This window comes from Coffea arabica, chromosome 1c (assembly GCF_036785885.1).
Source record: "Coffea arabica cultivar ET-39 chromosome 1c, Coffea Arabica ET-39 HiFi, whole genome shotgun sequence".
NCBI classification, from domain to species: Eukaryota; Viridiplantae; Streptophyta; class Magnoliopsida; order Gentianales; family Rubiaceae; genus Coffea; species Coffea arabica.
In genome coordinates, this window is record NC_092310.1 from 47,501,233 (window position 1) to 47,522,953 (window position 21,721).

A 21,721-nucleotide genomic window follows, 5' to 3' on the forward strand; every position below is an offset into this window, starting at 1 on the left:
GTTGGCAAAGTTGAGAGACTACTTGGCTTGGCTTCTCCAAACAGATTGAACAAAACAAATTACAGAAAACGCTTAAATTGTAGCAAGCTATTGAATGCTTCTATTCTTCGGAATCTGGGCATTGCTCTACAACTCACAATCTTCTCCTTTATTCTAACCAAGAAGAAGCATTAATTATCAACAGGAGAACAAATTTCAAACACAAGCTCATATGGTTTTGACAACCCATTGAACGAGGAGCTAGCTGATTTATGGATTTTGAGGCAATTTGGCTCATCACAGAACGCAAAAGAACATGCACAGTACTTGTAAATTAATACCATAACTTAGTTCCTGTAATAAATCTCCTGATGAGATGCAAATCTCAAGCAAATTTGGACATACGGTTCTCAACTAAATGAGACCATTTAACATAATTCCTCAAGGGAAATATAATATGCAACATGCCTAGTAATTGTGAATCCACTCCTCATAATTCATTAAAGGTCACACCATCGGCACTTGCCCTCTCCTGATCCATCCAAATCACAGTCCGGAGGCACTTGCCCTCAATGAGCAACTTGAAAGCCTTGTTGATGTCTTCAAGTTTGATCTCATGCGTCACAAACAAGTCCAGCTGAAGTTCCTGCATTTGTGTTCAAGTGTTAAGCAATCAGAGGCAGATGTAATTCTTGAACCGTATCTTCAATGTAGAACAACAATGTGGTGAAACTGCCATCGAACCACCACTTAAAAAGTTAATATGCTTAGGAAGATAAAGCCTAGAAAACAATTAGTACCTTGTCCAAGTAACGTTTTCCAAGAATGGCAATATCAATATTAGGCTTGAGACCACCATATTGGACTCCTGTGATGGTCTTCCCACTATGATTATTCACTAGGGAGTTGAGGATAAACTTTGAATCGGGCTTGTCCACTCCTAATATAATGGTCTTGCCCCATCCCTGAAGTTAGAGATTGTACATAAAATCTCGTTTAGTAGCTGCAAAACAGCAAGATCTCTTTTCTTTCCATATTGTTTTCAAATGCTGTAGGACAGATCAAAATGTGAAATTCAAGAGACGAACCTTTCTGCAGCAAGCAAATGCTTCTTGTGATAGGGATGGCAAGCCGACGCATTCAAAGCAGTAATCAGCACCAAGCCCGTCAGTCATCCCAAGAATCACCTAATTTGTACAGAAAAAGAGCATGCAGTTGGCATCAACAAACCAATTGTGAATATTGGGCTATAGTGAAAAAGCATAGTTGCAATACATAATAATCTCTGTTTTACAAAAGCAGTGGCCCTGTCGTTGCTGACACCATATAGTAAAAATACATTGGAGATTACAGGAACAATATCAGATGCATACCTCGCTCGCAGGTTTACCCCCAAGTTCCTTTGGGTTGATAAAGTGAGTGATGCCAAACTTTTTACCTGAAGAAAATCAAATATGGGGGATTGTAACTTCAACTTAGACTCCCAGCAGACAATAACGAATAAACTGAATACTGAAAACTTCTCAAATATGTAATAATATTTACCTATCTCAACTTTGTCCGGGTTCAAATCCACACCGATAATTGTCTTAGCTCCACGAAGTCTTGCTCCTTCAGCAACCTAAATTTTCCACTCCTCAATCAATACTTTGTTGGTCTATAGCAGATCTAATGCAGCAAGAATGAAGAAACTTTGATACTTATAGGAAAGCTGAATGATCTTACCGCTAATCCAATAACTCCCAGTCCAAAAATAGCTACAGTTGAACCTGCTTCAACATCGGCTGTTTTCCATGCGGCACCTACACCTGAAAGAAGAGTTCAGGTTTTCAAGATGGTAAGTCATGGCTCTAGTAGTAGATTCACTAGAAAGAATGTGCCAGTAAGCTATATTCTGCTGATCTGTGATCGAAAATGTAAATAGGTCCTTGTAAGAAGTGCAAAGTGAATCAAATTGTGCCTAGGGTGTATTGAATTCAAACGAGCATTACCAGTCGATACTCCACAGCCAAGCAGGCATGCTTTGCTGGGTGGAATTGCAGGATCTACTTTTGTAACGTGAGTGATGTCTACCACAGTATACTCACTAAAACCTGACGTGTAGCCGAAGTGGTAAATTGTCTCTCCCTTGGCATCAGAAAACCTGCTAGTCCCATCTCTAATATAAGGAGACAGTTCAAATCTCAGTTTGGAGCACTGATTGCTTTTGATGGATATGCAGTCAGGACATTCTCCACAATAAGCCAAGAATGAGGGAATGACAGTGTCTCCCACCTTTACATCCTCGACTCCCTCTCCAACGCTCTCCACAACCCTACATTAAACAGAATTAAACTCGATCAGAAATTGACTAAAATGCTTTGAGCAAAGTCTTGACCAAACATGGATGGAAAAACTTACCCAACAGTTTCATGACCAAAAATCCTTGGATAATATCCATGAGGTTCCTTCAAACAAAACAAAAGAGTTTGTCAGAATAATATAGATTCATGTACAAAGTGATGCTGATCTGTGTATGCGATTAGAGGGCATACTTCGAGTCTCCAGAAATGGATGTCACTGAAACAGAGGGCGGAGCATAAGACTCGAACGCGAAGTTCACGGGCTTTTGGAGGGGCAACTGTAATTTCCTCTATCACTAATGGTTCCCCTGCTTTCCTAGCAACCGCAGCTGCATCCGGCAAACAAGTTAATACACATCTTCTAGCAGATTTCATAAAACAACAACTAAATTGACATCTTCAACAATCAAGTAAATATGCGCAATCAGCACAAGGGAATCCCGTGTTATAAAGCATAGAATCTGCATAACATAGAAAAACTCTTATTTGACATATCTTATGAATCTGTGCAACAGAGATCATACACCAAACTTAGCACAAATGACATTGTACGTTTAAGGTACCTAGAAAAGTTCGTAATTCACGTTTCCGAAGAAAAAACCTACGATCATACTGATACTAGTATCAAATTAGAGGAAAACTAACTTGAGAACTACTGAAGAGGTTTATGGATAAAAAAGGATGATACATCGAAAAGTGCTGAATTCAAAAGGTATACAGAAAAATTTACACATAGTACACAAGATTGTATTACCTGAACTGGACGTGAATATAAAATTATACAAGCTAGTCGGTACTTAATGGCAAAAGGGCTATTAAAGAGACATAAAAACAGCCCCATGACATTGTTTATATTTAGCTGACATTGGTCACAAAATTAAACAGCCCCATGAATTATATCAACCAATGCAACCACCGATTTTGATTTTGGGAGAGAGACAAACACAGAATTTAGATGTTGTCCGAGTCTTTTTCGTGTGAAAAAGAGGGAGGAAATTTTCATGGAATGGAAGAACAATAATATTTAATAAAAACACATTATAGCATGGAAAATAACTAAACAATAACGGCCACATCATACGTAATGTTAGTCTCTACGAATATAATTGTCTATGGTAGTACCTCTGCAACGGATGGGCTTCCCTGCAGTTTTGCTTGCTTCTTGTGTCTGTGCCATAGCAACGAACAAATCCTAAGCCTCACAACGAAGCGAATACTGAGTCTCTCAATGAAGACAAACGGACGTATTAGAAAAGGAATAGAACTATCCGATGTAATGTAAGATGCAACAAGAACAGAATTAAGGTAGGTTATTTATAGAGTGAATGAAGGAATGATGGACAAATAAGGTAACTTTCCATATTTATAAGGTTCCGAATGATAGAGAGATAAGATTGGATAAATTTGTACACAGTCAGCGTATACTCTATCTTAATACAGGTAACTTATCAAAACAAATAATAGTCTTACAATCTTATTTGGTCCATGCAACGGTGTCACTATATTAACGACGAGTCAGCGAAATAATTGGAAAACCAATCCGATAGGATATAAATTAGGAATTCTAATTGGAAAAGTAATCCGACATAAACCAGGCAAATTGTTGACCCTTCCCACAATAGTTGGTGTCAATGTGGACATAGTTTGAACCAGAACAATCTAATAGATAATGACAACACATACGAGTCAGCACCTAATAGATAGTGTCGCACCGACAGAATCTAAATGGGGTAGAATCTATACATTAGCCAATTGGATATAAACTAATCAGGCAAAATTGTCGCGTTAATGTTTGTCAAAAATGTAGCAATGTTAATGGATGTCAAAAAAAAATTGGATGTCCCCTTTGCTCAAAAAACTGTTGTTTGGACATAGATATCTTCCGTCTAACGGGAGCACTCGTTAAGTTGTAAGTTAGGTGTTAGATTTTTGAAAAAAAAAAAGATTAATTAAAAATTGTAATAATTGTTAATATTAGTAATGTACATGAGTTGAGTCAAGTCGAAACAAGTCAAACCCAAGTTGTGTTGTACTCCAACTCGACTCGCATGTTTTGCTATTGTACTTGAGCTTGATCGAGCAAGTGTATAGAGACTTGAATTCAACTTGCAGAAAGCTTGAAAAATCTCAAACTCAACTCGAGATCAAGCCTTATTGAGTTTGAGTAGTCGAACTAGTTTTGAACCTTAAAGCTCAAGTCTTGATTTTTGTTAAGGTTTTCTCTTTTTAGTTTGTTACAATTATGTTATTACTTTTTTGCCATTATAGAATTTTATTAAGTGTGCAAAGCTTCTTGTAAATTAGCTAAAACATAAACCCTTAATGGTCATTTTCATAATTAAAAATATAAATTATTTAAATTATATAAATATTCATGAGCTACTCATCAAGCATTGGGTAGCTTATAACTAGCTCGAACTCGACTTGATTTATCTATCGAGTAATTCGTGCTTAAACTCGAACTTGATCAGCAATTAACTGAGCAGCCAGTGAGCAGCTCGACTTGCCTATATCCATAGTTAATATATGCATATACATGATAGATTAGGTGAAATTTAGGTGTATTAACAATTATCCAATAAGCACTAATCAGAAAAATCCCTTTGAAATAGCCAAAATTTGTCGAGATCTTGCCTTGGTCTAATGGTTAATGTCAGAGACTCCAAGACTAAAGGTGCTGCTAATATTAAAGTTTAATTCCAGCAATTGTGAGTTAATTTGAATATAATTTGTTTGTAATTTCATCCAAATACATAATTTAATGACACCGTATAATAACACAACAAGCGACTTTCCATTAATAGTTAAGCTTAAAATGAAAGCGCGCTTCACTCAAAGAATCTAGGAGAGGGCTTAAAGAAACCAGTGGGACTTACTTCACCTTTATAGTTTTATCACCCGAGTAGACCAGTGATTAATGAAATATTGACACGAGCAAAAGTGTAGGACATTTCTTTTGTTTTTTTACTTTAATATATTTTTAATTTTCTTTACCATTTTTAATATATTTGGTTTCAAAGTTTGGCGGGTTTACTGGCTGAAGTTTCATAAAGTTTCTCACTTTAGTTCCTTTATATCAGCATTTGTTCTAAACCCAAAAAAAAAAAAAAATTCTTCGAAGACAAGATGCTCATGCAAATGCCAAATCAAATGAAATATTCGCAACCCTTAAGTTATTTAATGGTGACATATCAAAGAAAAAAACCACTGCTGGAAAAAACGCTATTAGGAACCATTTCTTAAATTTTACACAAAATGTAAGCATAGAATAGATCTTGTGCATCAAAATCCAAACTGGATTGTCCGGTCTGATCAGCTGAACACAAACTGACTATACCATCAGTCCGGTTGTATATAAAGCCTGCAAAAAAAAAAAAAAAAGAGGAAAAATCGATCAAACCCTATTATCAGTAAGAAATAGACAATTGAACCAGTCAACCTCGGCCACAAAGACTTTCTTTTTTTTTTCATAATTTGGTATAATTTAGATTTATAAATATTAAAATAAATTAAAAGGTTGAACCCTTGACCTGCACATTGGAACCTGTTGGCCCGTAAACTGAAAACTCATCTGATTCACTCAACCGTGTAGATTTTCTATCCAAACATATGGGTTCAAAGATATCCAACATTATCGACATATTCAAACATATGGGTCCTTTTTATCTTTTTATCCCATAAATTGCTCTTTATGCAAAACCTAGACAATGGTGTGATAGCTGGTGTATCGAAATCTAATGTACACTTGTGATAAAACAGGCATAAAATGTACAACTCATGCTTAATTTCTTTTATATATTTGGATTATTTAACTTTTTTTTCCTGCTAAATCTTTATTTTTATTGTTGATATTGATAACCTGCAGGTTCTTCAAAGACAGTGGACATCCTTGAAGGGGTGTAGATGTATTTCCCTTTCCATCTATTAGCAAGCAAATGTCCAAGGCAAACTTGAATATTGTTTGTATGTGGGCGGAACTTCTGATTCCAACTTGTAGTGAAGGAAAGGCTAAATTCGCTCTCTCTAACCTAGTTAAAACCCTAAACGAAGTACCACGGAAACATAGCACCAAAACCCAAAATCAGATTTTAAATATCGTGAAATTATGAAGTAATATCTTATGATGTTAGCCACTAGACATAATGTTATCTGTTTGTATGACAGATGCTTAACAGGTTTTGGTTATAAGGGCCTCTAGGTACTGTTTTCTGAAAGAGCAAAGTTGAGTTGGGAATATGTAGAGAGTGCCTTTTATAAAATTGAAATCTAAAATCTGAATTCTAAAATTCAAAATCTGAAATTTGAATCCATTAAATTACTGGAGTATATATCACATCAAATGATAAGTGACTAGTTTATCACGTATTGTTTGGAGTAAATTAAATTCAGTGCTATTTAATTAATTCAAATATTCTATTTTTCTGTAATCAAAAGTGTCTGAATATATTACGATCTAAACCAATTAAATTTAAGTACTGAAATGAGTTATCAAATGGACCAAAATATCAAGGAAGCAATAAATGTGATATTGTACAATTAAACGATAAATTAGGTGTACAAATAATGCCTATTAGGTACCCATTAAAGAAATTCATGAGCTGTTTCTTCCCATACTAAACAAAAGGCGCAAAGTTAGAGATGTTCGAAAACTAATATCTTCCAACACTAAAGAAATGACATATTTAGGATAGGGATAAGAATTTGGATTCCACCATTTGACACACTTAAAAGGTATTGGCAAATTTTTAACCCATTTTCTTTGTGAACTTTTTATTTGGTAATGGTTATTTGTAACATCTTATGTAATAAAAAAAAATGAGAACATATAACACAAGAAAATTGCAATTGATGGTCTTCCTCCTTTTTTTTTTTTTTATGATGATAACAATATTATACTTACATACCAATTCTTTTTCCTTTCACTAAACTTGTAGTGGTTGTATGCCAAACAGCAATTAAAACATACCCAAGAGAAGTAAATTAAGTAACTATAAAAAAAAAAAAAAGCAATCCAATATATATCATTAAGGAAAAAAAATTGATCACATAGTTATTCAAACTGAATTGTGGAATTTTTATGACTTAAGTTGAGATCTCATGACTTAAAAAAAGGTCATGGGATCTAATTTCTCTTTTTCTCGCCGCTTCATAAATCCACGCTCCTCCGGCTAGAAAAAAGGAATAAAAGAAATTAAACAAAATATAGTTTTACCTAACTGGCTGTCTCTATTTAATGAAGACTTACCTAGTCGGTCACCTAAATTGTGATGACTAATCAAGGAATTGAGTATTCGTTGCATCTACATTCAAAGATTATGCTTATCCATGTGTGATGTTCCTTGATGGCTCATGTGAGATTTGGGTACTTTCAATTGCGTCAAATAAAGATATTGAATCATTTTGGACGGTGAAACGCCTGATGTCAAGAAAGAATTCCTTGAACGGCTGGACATAATGCTGGCACAATAATGAAACTAGTGCTAAAACCTTTGTAATTATCTTCTTCTTCTTTTTTCTTTTGGGTAGAATTTGTATCTATCTTATGCAGAATGGACAAATGTGTCGAGAAATTGTAGAAAGAATCTAATGCTACACAGTCTTATCTCTCTACTATTCCTTGGTTTCCGCTGGACTGAAGTTTTGACCGTTGTTTACCCTGTTGTAGGCACCGGCCTAAGGTGCCCAAGAGTGCATAATTATCTTCTCTTCATCTCATAATATGTTAGTCTTTTGCCCAAGCTGAGGAAACTCACACTTTTTAGAATAAATAAACCTAATTTCCGGAACAGTCTTAAAAAATCGGCAACTTTTGAAGGCGTCCAGAGAACTTCATAATATGTTAGTCATTAGATGGATGTTTTCTGTTTGTATGACAGATGCTTGACAGGTATTTTTCGTTACAAGGGCCGCTAGGCACTGTTTTGTGAACGTTGGGAATATGTCTAAATGTCAAGGGAGCAATAAATGTGATGTTGAACAATTAAACAGTAAATTGTGATGACTTATCAAGGAATTGAGTATTCGTTGCATGTATGTTTAAAGAAGAATATGCTTATCCAATTGAGATATTCCTTTGGTGCCTCGTGTTAGAGCTGGCCACTTTCAATTGAGCCAAATAAAGATATTGAATCATTTTGGACGGTGAAACGCCTGATGTGAAGAAAGACTTCCTTGAACGGCTGGACATAATCCTGGCACATTAAAAGTCGTGTTGCTATTAGTATCAGAGGAGGTGCAATTAGTGCTAAAACCTTTGTATTCACTCTACCTCAAAATTTTGCCCAAATTTCAAATAGATTCTTCTAAATTATTTCCAAGCCGAGATGAAAAATGTCAAGCAAACAAGCACATTTACTTTTATTCAATTTCTCATTTTTATGCAACATGATCCAGTCTTATCTCTATACTATTCCTTGGTTTCCGTTGTTTACCCGTCTCGAGCACCGGCCAAAGGTGCCAAAATGTGCATTATTATCTTATCTTCATCTCATAATTGATGCCTGGGTGTGAATAGGAAAATGAAACTTGGATCCCGTTACTAATTCTAGAACGAGCACTAATATATGAGTAATCTTATTTACATTACTAGTATATTATGCACTAGAATGTTGACCGGTGATATGCACGGGTTTGCATTTAAGATAATAATAAAAATTAATGAATTATTTATAATAGTTATATGCAAAAAGTTTAAAAAAATAAAAAATTACTATTTTAGTATCTAATCTATATCTTCTATATCTATATGTATTAGAGAATAGGTTTTCGACGAGGAGTTTCCACAAGCGTCAGAAATTTTAATCCCTTCTTAGTAGAATTTTAGATTTATTTTAATTCAATAACCCTTATCTTCTCCTTATCCCTTTCCACTCTTCAATTTACATGACCCACTAACCCACAAAATTAAAACTCCTAAATTTTAACTAACATATAATTAATAACCACCCTTGCAAAATGATATTTGCAAATTCCAAGTCACGTGTCACATTTACTATTGACACTTACCACATCACTGATAGCAATAACTAACTATTAATTTAAGAAACTCGCAACTACAAAAGTCACATATCCAAAATTTAGGAGCCTGTTTGAATTACAATCTTCACAATTTTACGTATTTTATTATTATAATATATTTTACTCTCACAATCATTCACAAAATTGATGATCACTAACCCATTTTACCTATTTTCATTTGTCATCACACAAATTAAATACAGTGCAAAAAAAGACTACGTATCATACTCTCACCATAGATGAATCCTACCTACAAGCATTTCAATCAGTGACGAAGACAAGATTTTTTTTCTAGAGGGGCTAAAATTTTTCCTAACATAATTAATTTTTATGTGTTATATTCAAAATAATTTCCATCTATTTAAATATATGACATCTAAAAATATCAAATATTAAATTGAATTATAAATGGATTAAAAAATAAATAGCTTTTTTTAAAAAAATTAATTCAAAGGTAGTTAATTCACACACACACACACACATACACATAAACTCTCATAATATAAACTAAAATTATAAAAAAATTTAGAGGGCCAACTTTATTTTACACAAATATTTACACAATATGAATTAAAATTTTTAAAACTTAAGGGGGACTATGGCCCCTATTAGCCCCCTTAGTTCCATCATTAATTTTAATGGCGTTTCAATTTCAAACTTGCATGATTACAAAGGAGAAAACAATTGATCACAAAATGAATCCTACACCATAGTGATCCCACTGAAATATTTTAAAAAGTTCAGCAAGTTCACTTCCAAGAAATACAAGTCTCGCTGAACATTTTTTTTACTCCACAAAATTCAATAGAATTAATTAAACCACCAATATTAATTTTCATACTAAATGTTGATTGGTGTAAAAAATGTTCGCACCTTTGTACAAGATTATCGAATTGAATGCATAATGTTTAGTATTTCTTTTTAAAATGAAATAAAACATGCAATTACATTTATTTCTATTCATATAGCATTCATTTTCTAATATAAATTTTTATTATTATTGCAAGATCCATCTTCCATAAAAACGCAATTTTTGAATGATTTACACATTTTGTCATACTTTGAACTATTGTTAGACAAATCTTAAATTTAATTATATTGGTATAATTTTTTTAACTTTTTTCAAATTTACCCTCTCTTTTAATTTCTTTCAATAATGTAAGTACCGTGCATAACACAGGTATTCACACTAGTTTATATGTATTGTAGGGGAGGTTTTAGTAGAGGCCAACTGGATAGCTTCCAAATCTCCCATACTTTTTTTTCTAGAATTTTTATTTATTTTAATTAATAAACTCAATTAAAAAGTTTGAAATAAATAAAATTACACAGAAGAACCAATAATGGTGATCACAAGGAGTTTCAATTTTGTCACTCTACCAGAATCTCAAAATAATTTAGGTGTGAGTGCAAGAAATCAATTAACACTTAATGAGTTAATTAAAACTTTGATGAATGGGAGGGAGGAAGTAGGATAAAATTTAACAAAAATTTTTTAAAAATTAAAGAATAGCAAAAGAATGTTAAATATGCCTTTGCAAAAAGTAGAATATAATTATTGAATTTGTAGTGATTTAAATTTACTTACTAATGAATTTGAATCTACGTGTAATTTAATCAAGTCTAAATAGGTAATCCCAATCTATCTATTTAATAGCCACTTAATAATGAGTTTTAATTGGGTTACCCATTTGAAGTTAATAAAATTGTATACCCATATTCATTTGTTGAAGAACATGTTGAAAATTTGGTCATTATTTACAACTATATATGGAGAGTAATAGGACAGAAAGTAAGTAGGCTGTGAAATTGGGTAAGAAATTGTATAATTTGATAGAAGCAGGGTAGGGTGAAGGAAAGGTAGAATTTGTGGGAGAAAGAAGAGTTGCAGGGATGTGAAAATTTTGGGTTACAAAGGTAAGGAAAAGAGTAATGAAAAGTAGTAGAATGTTAACCGGAAATGACACAAAAAATGAAAATATGGAAGAGACGGGTAACAATTCGTGCTTGGTGTGCTTTTAATATTTCTTTAGATATTTTTGTGACCTTTGTTCATATTTTTTAATATACATTAAGGTTTTAGATAAAGTACATAAATACAATATAAATTAGACACTAAAATAGTACTCTTTCAATTTTGTTAACCTTTTTTCATGTAACTAATGTAAATAATTCATTTATTATTATAATTATATTAAATGTAAATCCGTACATAGCATGAGTTGCAAATACTAGTTTGCATTATATTTATGTATCTCAGGTAAAATCTTAAAGTATACTAAAGAACATAGAAAAGGATCACAAAAAGGGTCAAATAAACACCAAAAGCAACCAAATACACCGTTGGATAAAAAAAACACCAAAAGCAACCAAATACAATATTATACCCCTATCCTCCTCGTGCTACTTCTCTCAGTCCACAACTCCTCTCTCTTCGGTACCTTTCCCTTATCACTACCCTTTTCCTTCACTTGGGACCCTTTTCCTTACCTCTTTAGCTCAATTTTCTCACATCCCTACATCCTTTCACCCTATTCCAAAGTCTATATTCTCTTCGTCCTACTCTGATCTCATCTCATTTGTCTTATCTTTGACCTAATTTTACAGGCTAATTACCTTTTGTTTTACTATATTTTTCACCTGTTTATAACTATAAATGGTAGCCTATTTATTTTGATTTGCCCATCAACAAATATGGATTTGGGTATGTAATTTAATCGGATTCAAATGAGTGACCCAATTAAATTCATGAATTAGTAGGTATTAAATGGTAGATTTAGATCACTTATTCAAAACCTAATTAAATTAAAAGTATATTCAAACTCAATCATTAATAGGTAAATTTAAATATTACCAATTCAATAATTATATTCTAATTTTTGTAAAAACATATTTATCATTCTTTTCCTCTTCTTTAATTTCCATTCCTTTGTTTCTTTTTAGATTTTACCTACTTCCTCCATCCTTTTCATGAAAGTTTAATAAAGTTTTTTATTGTTAATTGATTTCTTGCATTAATACCTAAATTATTTTTAGATTCTTTGTAGAGTGGAAAAAAATCTAAAAGTCATTATGATTACCATTTTGGATTCATCTATGTAATAATTTATATTTCTTTTTATTTGGGTAAAAATTTATTTACTAACTTGATATTTTTTATTTTTTCATTGCAATGATATAATATTTTGTTACTAAACCAAATTAATGTAGGAGAAAATGTAAATAAAATTTTTAGTAGTAAATCATAAATGTGTAATTGGATAATCCAATCCATCTGGAACCATATCCATTCATTACTCATTTACTTGCCCATTATTTCAATGTTTTTAATTTGAGTGGCGGAAAATTTTTAATTTTTAAATTTGACTAGTGATAGTATTAGTTATAATCCATTATTTTAAAATTTTGAATTATATTTTATGTATTGAAATAAATGGAAAATCAAGAAAAAGAATGAGAGGTTTGGGAGCTATTGAGGGGTTTACACCAATTTTAGATATGGAGTCCTAAAATTTTACGGATATGATTTACATTTTGGGTGTTCCAGATTAATGGATAAGCCTATATAAGGGTCATGTAAATATGGCAATTTGAAATGGAAAAAGTGGATAAGGTTCAGGTGGAGATGCATGCCAATTTGAAATGGTGAGAAGTTATATTGATAGCAACTAACAATGTCAAATAATCTATTTGGATATATCTATATGTATTGCAAGGAGGGTTTTTAGGATGGTTAATTAGAATGCTTCTAACTCCTTATTCTTTTTTTTTTATATAGAATTTTGAATTTTTTTAATTATTATATATCCTTTCATGTTTTTTGAATTTAAAAAGTAAGAAGTGGCTCCATTTTTACTAGAAATTTGATTTGAAATCAATTAATGTGAGATAACTAAAGAGGAAACATCACTAAACTTACTAAAAGTAAAAAAGCAAATAACAATATTTTACCCTTCAACTTAATAATCCTAACTAAAAGGGCAAATTATATAGAAAACAAAAAGAAAATAATATTCATTGGTCATGGATTAAAAAAATCAAGAATGGTACCATTCGTGAACCCTAAATTATGAAATCACTAAATAGAAAGCAAAGTGCTACTGGCATTTCAACATGAAAATTTTTATTGAAATCTCTATTTTTGATGAAAAATAATAACAAAAACAACACCAATTCTACCAAAATTTTAAAAAAATAACAATGCAATTTAAAGAAACCAATAGAACTTTGACCCTAAACTATATATCTATTAAATTTGTATATATTTGATCCAAATTTGACTTTAATTAAATTTGAATGAGAGTGCAAAACCCAAATGCTAAGAATGGTCTTGGGTATTACTAATTATTTTATGTATTTTTATTGTTTTCTTCATTTGTAAATATGCAACTGTTACGTCATTTTCATATATCTTTTTTGTAGTAGTTAGGGTTTTATAAGATATTATCAGTTTTTCATTTGCATTTTTTAAATGTCAATACTTGCAACCACTGTGATCAATCTTAAGTTTTATATGCTTTTCATATTGTGAGAGATAAAGTTAAATATATTGTAAAAATATTAAATCAAATTGCAGGTTAGGATTTTCTTTTGCTTCAAATTTTATCTTTTCAAATTAATTTTGAAAGTACAAATATAAGTATATTTTAAATTTGTAAAACCAAATTGCAAGTTATGGAATTTTTTTTGCTTCAAATTTTAACTCTTCAAATTGGAGGTTTTTTTTTTTTTTTTTTTAGGGGTGTCCCGCAGGGAGTGGACCTCGCAGACTATTCCCCACCCTCCACAACTTGCTGGCAGCAAGGTTCGAACCAGGGACCTAAGGCTCCATTTTCAGCAACCTCAACCGCCAGACCAAGCCCCGGAGGTTGAATGTAGATTCAGTCACAATATTTCTCCTTTGAAAATTTGAAATCATTCAATTCAAAATTAATATGAAAAATAACTAAATTTGGCATTTTTACTAGCAAATTCACTTTATGATAGTGTAACATAAACATATGTTAAGTTATATTTTGAATAAATAATAGAGAAATATTAGGTGTCAAGGATAGGAAGTTAGAGACTAACTATAGGCACAAAAAAAAAAAAAAAAGGAATAGTGAGGAGTTAAAGAGTGGCGGAAAAAGTCAAAAAAAAAATGATGAACTACTATAAGGTTGGATAAAAAGAGGAGAGAAGAAAGAAGGGGACTATAGGGACATGACAGGAAGGATGGTATTATAGTAAGAGATCTGAAAGTCATACAAAGCAACAGATAGCCAATTAACAAGTAAGATAGGATAGAAAAGGTGATAGTTTTTAATAATTTTGAAAACTTTAAAAACACATCTTACAAAGATTTTTCAATTTCTATATTAAAGTTTATGAAGAACACTATTTTATAAGCACTCAACAATTTTAGGGTTATAAGATGGGGAAAAAATTTTCTAAAATTGAGGAAAATGAATTAGTTAAATTTTATATTTTTAATATTAAAAATTTTGATATATAGGTATAATATGATATATTGATAAATAGGTTTACAATTGCTCTATCATGTAAATTATTATAAATTAAATTATTTTACTCAAATTGTTATCATATATTGATAGACAATAGGTAAACAAATTTTGGTTTCAACTTATTTAAGATATTAAAATTAAAAAAAATCCATTTTTTACTTATGAAATAAATTTTTTTAAAGATGTTAAGTATACACTTCTTTGAATTATTTTACCTTTTTCACATACTTTATCTTATACTATAATATATAAGTATATATTATTTGTTTTGAATTGAAATATAAATTCCTTAAAATAGATAAGTATATATATTAGTATCATTTTGATTGAAATATAAATCCGTGCAGCTTGCACGGGTAAGAATGCTAGTTAGGTAACTATTTTTTAACTGAATTAAAAAAATCTAAAATTCTAGGAAAAAGGAAATGGAATTGTGGACGTATGTGGAGGCTTGTAACCAAAAAACTCTCCTACAATACATATAGATATAGATATAGATTATTATCATTGAATCCATGATATACGTGCAGGAATTGGATCCATGAACCACGTGCAGAAGTTAGATTTTAAATTCAATAAATTTTACATAATGTCATTTATTTAAGACAAATGATGCAGTGTATGAAAGATTAATTTTTAACGTAATACAAAATTCATTTATCTTTGACAAATGCCGCTCGAAATTATCATTTGCATCCAAACTACCATTACATAATAAAAGTTCACAAACAAAATAAAGCTAAAATTGGCCAATACCTTTGTATCTTATGCCTATATTTCGGCTTTTCTGTGATTAGTATATCAATCCCATGTGCAAAGAGAACTAAATTATCCCCAAATTAAACCCTCAAAACAGAATGCCAAATTGTTTAAATAAAAACGTGACCGCCAAATGCTTGAATTCTGTTATGCAGATTATACTTTCATTTTAGGATCATCATCATCATCATCTTTTGGTCAGTATAGTTATTATTCAAGTTAGGGTCATATATGTGCAGGCAAGTTGGGTAACTCAAGTCCTTGAGCCTACTTAAATGTGAACTGGTCAGTATAGTTATTGGTCGAGTTATGGTCATATATCTATATGGTCCATTGGTGTTGAAACATAATCTTCTGAGTTGAATTAGAATTTTCTTATTGTCAGCCTATTTAGGCCAAGTTGAATGAGAGTTTTCATGATGTGAAGCCTATTTAGGCCAAGTTGAATGAGCGTTTTACTTGTTCTTCCAATCCACATTCTTCTCCTCTATTTAGGCCAAGAGTAGCCCATCGGTATTGTCATTGTACCAAAATGATACACGTAGTTGAATGAGAGTTTTTTTATTGTCAGCTTATATCCAAGAATTCAAGAAGCAATATCCACGATGAGAGCAAATTGAAGAGTAAGCTCAAATGGCTACGCAACACATTGAAGGGAGGATTTTTCAATTTCAAGGCACTTTCGCACATCTAAGGAAACATAATTACATGCGTGGTACTCTGTACCTTTAACACTATTTACTTGTGAAAATACAAATCTTGAGCAAACTTAGAGAGATGGTTCTCAATTGAATGAGACCATTTAACACACTTCAACGGGAAAATACAACAGAACTTGTCTAGTATTTGTGAGTCTACTCCTTATATTTCATTAAAGGTCACACCATCGGCACTTGCCCTCTCCTGATCCAACCAAATGACAGTCCGGAGGCACTTGCCCTCAATGAGCAACTTGAAAGCCTTGTTGATGTCTTCGAGTTTGATCTCATGCGTGACAAACAAGTCCAGCTGAAGCTCCTGCATTTGTGTTCAAAGAATTAATCGATCAGAAAGAGATGGTAGTAATTTTGCAACAGGTGAAGAACAATTGTGTGGTAAATTGCCATTGAAAGCCTAGTGAAGGAACAGTTACCTTATCCAAGTAACGTTTTGCAAGAATGGCAATATCAAGATTAGGCTTGAGACCACCATATTGGACTCCTGTGATGGTCTTCCCGCTATGATTATTCACTAGGGAGTTGACGAGAAACTGCGAGTCTGGCTTGTCCACTCCTAATATGATGGTCTTTCCCCATCCCTGAAGTTAAAAGATTGCACAGAAAAATCTCATTTAGTAGCTGCAACCAGCAAAACAAATGCTCTAAGACAGATCAAAATGATGTGCCATTTCAGAGACGAACCTTTCTGCAGCAAGTAAATGCTTCTTGTGATAGGGATGGCAAGCCGACGCATTCAAAGCAGTAATCAGCACCAAGGCCATCAGTCATCTCAAGAATCACCTAATTTTGTACAGAAAAAAGAGCAGCAGTTGAAAATTATGACTATCAACATACAAACGGTGAAAAACTTAACTGCAATACAGAACACTGCGTTTTCCAAAGTAGTGGCTCTGTTGTTGCTGATACCACAAGTAAAAATGCATTGCAGGGTGAAATATCAGGTATTTACCTCACTCGCTAGTTTGCCGCCAAGTTCCCTTGGGTTGATAAAATGGGTGACGCCAAACTTTTTACCTGAAGAAACACAAAAATCCGGTTAGTTGAGAATATGGTTCAAAGCTGCGGTCACGGTTGTGGCCCGAACCGCTCCACATTAGTCTCAACATATCGGTCGCGATCTCGGCGAGATTCAAATTTTTGAAATATTTAATATTCTAAAAATTATTAAAAAAATATGATAAATAAAAATCATAAAAATTAGCAAAAATAATAAAAATTCAAGTTAATTCAGAATGACTCAGGGCGACTCGACCGTTTGTATCCGTTTCGACAAAGTTTTAAACCATTCATTATCTCGAATTTATCTCATTCCGGTATCAGAACGGGAAAGCCCGTTCCGATGACAGCTCAGCAGAGTCTTTAAACCATGGTTGAGATAGAGATCATATGGGGGATTGTAGCCCCAACTTGAGGCTATGCTTTCTGGAACTCTAAAAACTTCTCAAATATGCATTGTTTACCTATTTCAACTTTGTCCGGGTTCATATCCACACCGATAATTGTCTTAGCTCCGCGAAGTCTTGTTCCTTCAGCAACCTGAAATTTTCCACTTCTGAATCAATACTCTGATGGTCTATAACAAATCTAATGCAGTAGGAATCAAGAAACGTTGATACTAATAGGAATGCTGCAAGATTTTACCGCTAATCCAATTACTCCCAATCCAAAAATAGCTACAGTTGAACCTTCTTCAACATCAGCTGTTTTCCATGCCGCACCTACACCTGAAAGAAGAGTTCAGATATTCAAGAGTCACGGCGCTGCAAAAAGAATGTGCCAGTAAGCTATATCGTGCTCATCTACAACGGAAAATGTGAAGTAGGTCCTACGAACAAGTTCAAAATGAATCAAATTGTGCCAGCAAGAATCGAAGCGAATGGCATTACCAGTTGATACTCCACAGCCAAGCAGGCATGCTCTACTGGCTGGAAGTGCAGGATCTACTTTTGTAACGTGACTGATGTCTACCACAGTGTACTCACTGCAACCTGATGTGTACCCAAAGTGGTAAATCGTCTCTCCTTTTGGATCAGAAAACCGGCTAGTCCCATCTCTAATATAAGGAGATAGTTCGAATCTCAATTTGGAGCATTGGTTGCTTTTGATTGATATGCAATCAGGACATTCTCCACAGTAAGCCAAGAATGATGGAATGACAGTATCTCCCACCTTTACATCCTCGACTCCCTCTCCAACGCTCACCACAACCCTACATTAAACAAAATCAAACATGATCAGAAATTGAGTAAAATGCTTTGAGCAAAGTCTTGACCAAACATGGATGGAAGAACTTACCCAACAGTTTCATGACCAAAAATTCTTGGATAATATCCATGAGGTTCCTTCAAACAAAACAAAAGAGTTTGTCAGAATATGAGCTAAGTACAGATTCCTGTGCAAAGTGATGCTGATCTGTGTGTGATTATAGGGCATACTTTGAGCCTCCAGAAATGGATGTCACTGAAACAGAGGGCGGAGCATAAGACTCGAACGCGAAGTTCACGGGCTTTTGGAGGGGCAACTATGATTTCCTCTATCACTAATGGTTCCCCTGCTTTCCTAGCAACCGCAGCTGCATCCGGCAAACAAGTTAATACACATCTTCTAGCAGATTTCATAAAACAACAACTAAATTGACATCTTCAACAATCAAGCAAATACGTGCAATCAGTACAAGGGAATCCCGTGTTATGAAGCATAGAATCTGCATAAGATAGAAAAACTCTTATTTGACAAATCTTATGAATCTGTGCAACAAAGATCATACACCAAACTTAGCACAAATGACATCATACAATTTGAAGTACCAAGAAAAGTTCATAATTCACGTTTCTGAACAAAAAAACACACGATCATACTGATACTAGTATCAAATTTCAGGAAAACTAACTTCAGAACTTCTGATACATAGAAAAGTGCTGAATTCAAAAGGTATACAGATAAATTTACACATAGTACCCAAGATTTGTATTGCCTGAACTGAAGATGGGATTGAGGAAAAAAATTAAATTATACAAACTCGTTGGTACTTAATGGCAAAAGGACTATTAAAGAAACTTAATGGCAAAAGGACTATTAAAGAAACTTAAAAACAGTCCAACAAGATTATATTTAGCTAACACCGTTCACAAAATTAAACACCCGCATGAATTACATCAACCAATGCAGCCACTGATTTTGATTTTGGGAGAGAGACAAACGCAGAATTTAGATGTTGTTCGAGTCTTCTTCGTGTGAAAAAGAGGGAGGAAGTTTCCATGGAATGGAAGAACAATAATATTTAATAAAACAAATTATAGCATGGACAATAACTAACAATAACGGCTACATCATACGTTTGCAACTCAACAACCGAGTAATGTTAGTCTCTACGAATATAATTGTCTATGGTAGTACCTCTGCAACGGATGGGCTTCCCCGCAGTTTCGCTTGCTTCTTGTGTCTGTGCCATTGCAACGAACAAATCCTAAGCCTCTCAACGAAGCGAATAGTGAGTCTCTCAATGAAGACAAACGGACGTACTAGTAATGCAAGAAAAGTAATAGAACTATCCGATGTAATGTAAGATGCAACAACAACAGAATTAAGGTAGGTTATTTATAGAGTGAATGAAGGAATGATGGACAAATAAGGTAACTTTCCATATTTATAAGGTTCCGAATGATAGAGAGATAAGATTGGATAAATTTATACACAATCAATTTAGAGGATTTTCATTAGTCAAAAATCTTTCGATAGGCAAAATAATAGGATATAAACTAGAAATTCTAATTGAGAAATTAAACCAACAAAAACCAGAATCCACAATATTTAGAGTGTTTTCATTGTTCTAAAATCTTGGGATAGAAATTAATTGCATAACCCAATTACGAGCAGCGAAATAATAGGATATAAACTGGGAATTCTAATTGGAAAACTTATCGGGAAAGCAGACAAAATTGTTGACCCTTCCCACGACAGTTGTTGTCAACGTGGACATATATTTGATAGATTATCTTGAATTTAGGGGCAATAGGCACCCATTAGAAAAATTCCTTTAAAATATCCAACCTTGTCGAGACCTTGCCTTGGTCTAGTGGTTAATGTCAGACACTCCAAGCCTAAAGGTGCTGTTAATATTAAAGTTTAATTCCAGCAATTGTGAGTTAATTTGAATTGTAATTTTTTGTAATTTCATTCAAATACATAATTCAACTTGAAAATTACCAAAGGCAAATTAAGGTCCGATTGCAATTTGCAGCTGCTGCACTCTTATTTTCAGATTAAGTTAATTAATCAACGTGAAAGTGTCCAACTCAACTCAAGAACCTACCAATATAAAACTAAAGAGTATTTTATTACAACATATTATGAATTGGCATAAATTACATGTTTATAGCAATTATGTTCGCACGCTGCTTATTAGGACATCTCTTTTTTTCTTTTTCCTTTAATACATTTATAATTTTCTTTACCATTTTTAAAACGAGTTGGCTAATACGTGCCCATTTCATTTCATTAAGAGGAACCTCAAATGATGGTTTTTTCATACCACAAGTAAAAATTTTGATAGGGTGTTAATTGTTAGTAATTTTATTATTAATTTCCCCTTTTATTCTTGCCAAATATTGTTTTAATTATTAATATTTACTTATATTTGGTATTGGAGTTTAATTTCAGGAACAAAGCAGAAAATTACCAAAAAGGAGGGACTTTTATGGGAATAGGGAGACTTCTAAGGGCTTCAATTCTTGGGCCCTTGAATTGGTGGGGGACCACAAGCTAGTGGAAAGCATCTAGTCATTTGGGCTCTTAAAAGAAAGCTACGGGAAAGAGACTTGGAACAAGAAATACTTGGAGGGCTTTGTCCACATGTGTGGGGACCACCTAGATAGCCTTTAGTCATCTTCCTCTTGTTGCTTAAATAGGGATAACGTAGAGTAGCAGGGACATCTCTAGTTTTAGTTTAGTTTTAGTTTCTTTTCTTTCTTTCCTTAGACTGGCCTCTGACACACGCCAGATGTTCGACAATATTTCCCAACGGGGAGATTTTCTCATGAGGCGTGGTTAAGCTTTTCTAGTCAAGGGGACAACTGACGATTTGGTTCGACAATTACTGTGAGATCGAATCTGTTTTAATTATTTTCTTCATTTATTGGTATTTATATGTTCCTTGATTTTAATTGCTATGGCCTTGTGTATGATTGATTAGTGCGCAATGATTAATTATTCATATAGGCTATTTTTGCTAAATAGGGGTAATTGAATCCGTAATTGTTCGTTATCTCTACCTCAGTAGCAACTGGCGTAATTGGGTTTATGTCAGGGGAGCATATGATCTAATTTAAACAAACCCTCGTAGCGTGTTTGTTGGTTAGGATTGGGCCTTTCTAATTATTAATGCAATCTAGAAATTAAATCT

At 33.1% G+C, this 21,721-nt stretch overlaps 2 protein-coding genes across 2 annotated transcripts; both read right to left on the minus strand.

Moving 5' to 3' along the window:
* Positions 1-281: 281 nt before the first annotated feature.
* On the minus strand, positions 282-3,665 carry LOC113725192 (alcohol dehydrogenase-like 7). The gene is made up of 10 exons (XM_072074166.1): positions 3,444-3,665; positions 2,514-2,650; positions 2,380-2,426; positions 1,971-2,293; positions 1,705-1,787; positions 1,525-1,600; positions 1,353-1,417; positions 1,068-1,166; positions 780-944; positions 282-625 (listed from the first exon to the last, which is right to left on the minus strand). The coding sequence occupies exons 1-10, from the start codon at positions 3,496-3,498 to the stop codon at positions 470-472; spliced, it is 1,206 nt and encodes a 401-aa protein (XP_071930267.1). The 5' UTR covers positions 3,499-3,665; the 3' UTR covers positions 282-469.
* A 12,631-nt stretch (positions 3,666-16,296) lies between these two features.
* Positions 16,297-19,890, minus strand: LOC113741207 (alcohol dehydrogenase-like 7). Its single transcript, XM_027268705.2, has 10 exons — positions 19,717-19,890; positions 18,756-18,892; positions 18,616-18,662; positions 18,207-18,529; positions 17,962-18,044; positions 17,781-17,856; positions 17,270-17,334; positions 17,002-17,100; positions 16,734-16,898; positions 16,297-16,618 (listed from the first exon to the last, which is right to left on the minus strand). The coding sequence occupies exons 1-10, from the start codon at positions 19,769-19,771 to the stop codon at positions 16,463-16,465; spliced, it is 1,206 nt and encodes a 401-aa protein (XP_027124506.2). The 5' UTR covers positions 19,772-19,890; the 3' UTR covers positions 16,297-16,462.
* Between the last annotated feature and the right edge of the window lie 1,831 nt (positions 19,891-21,721).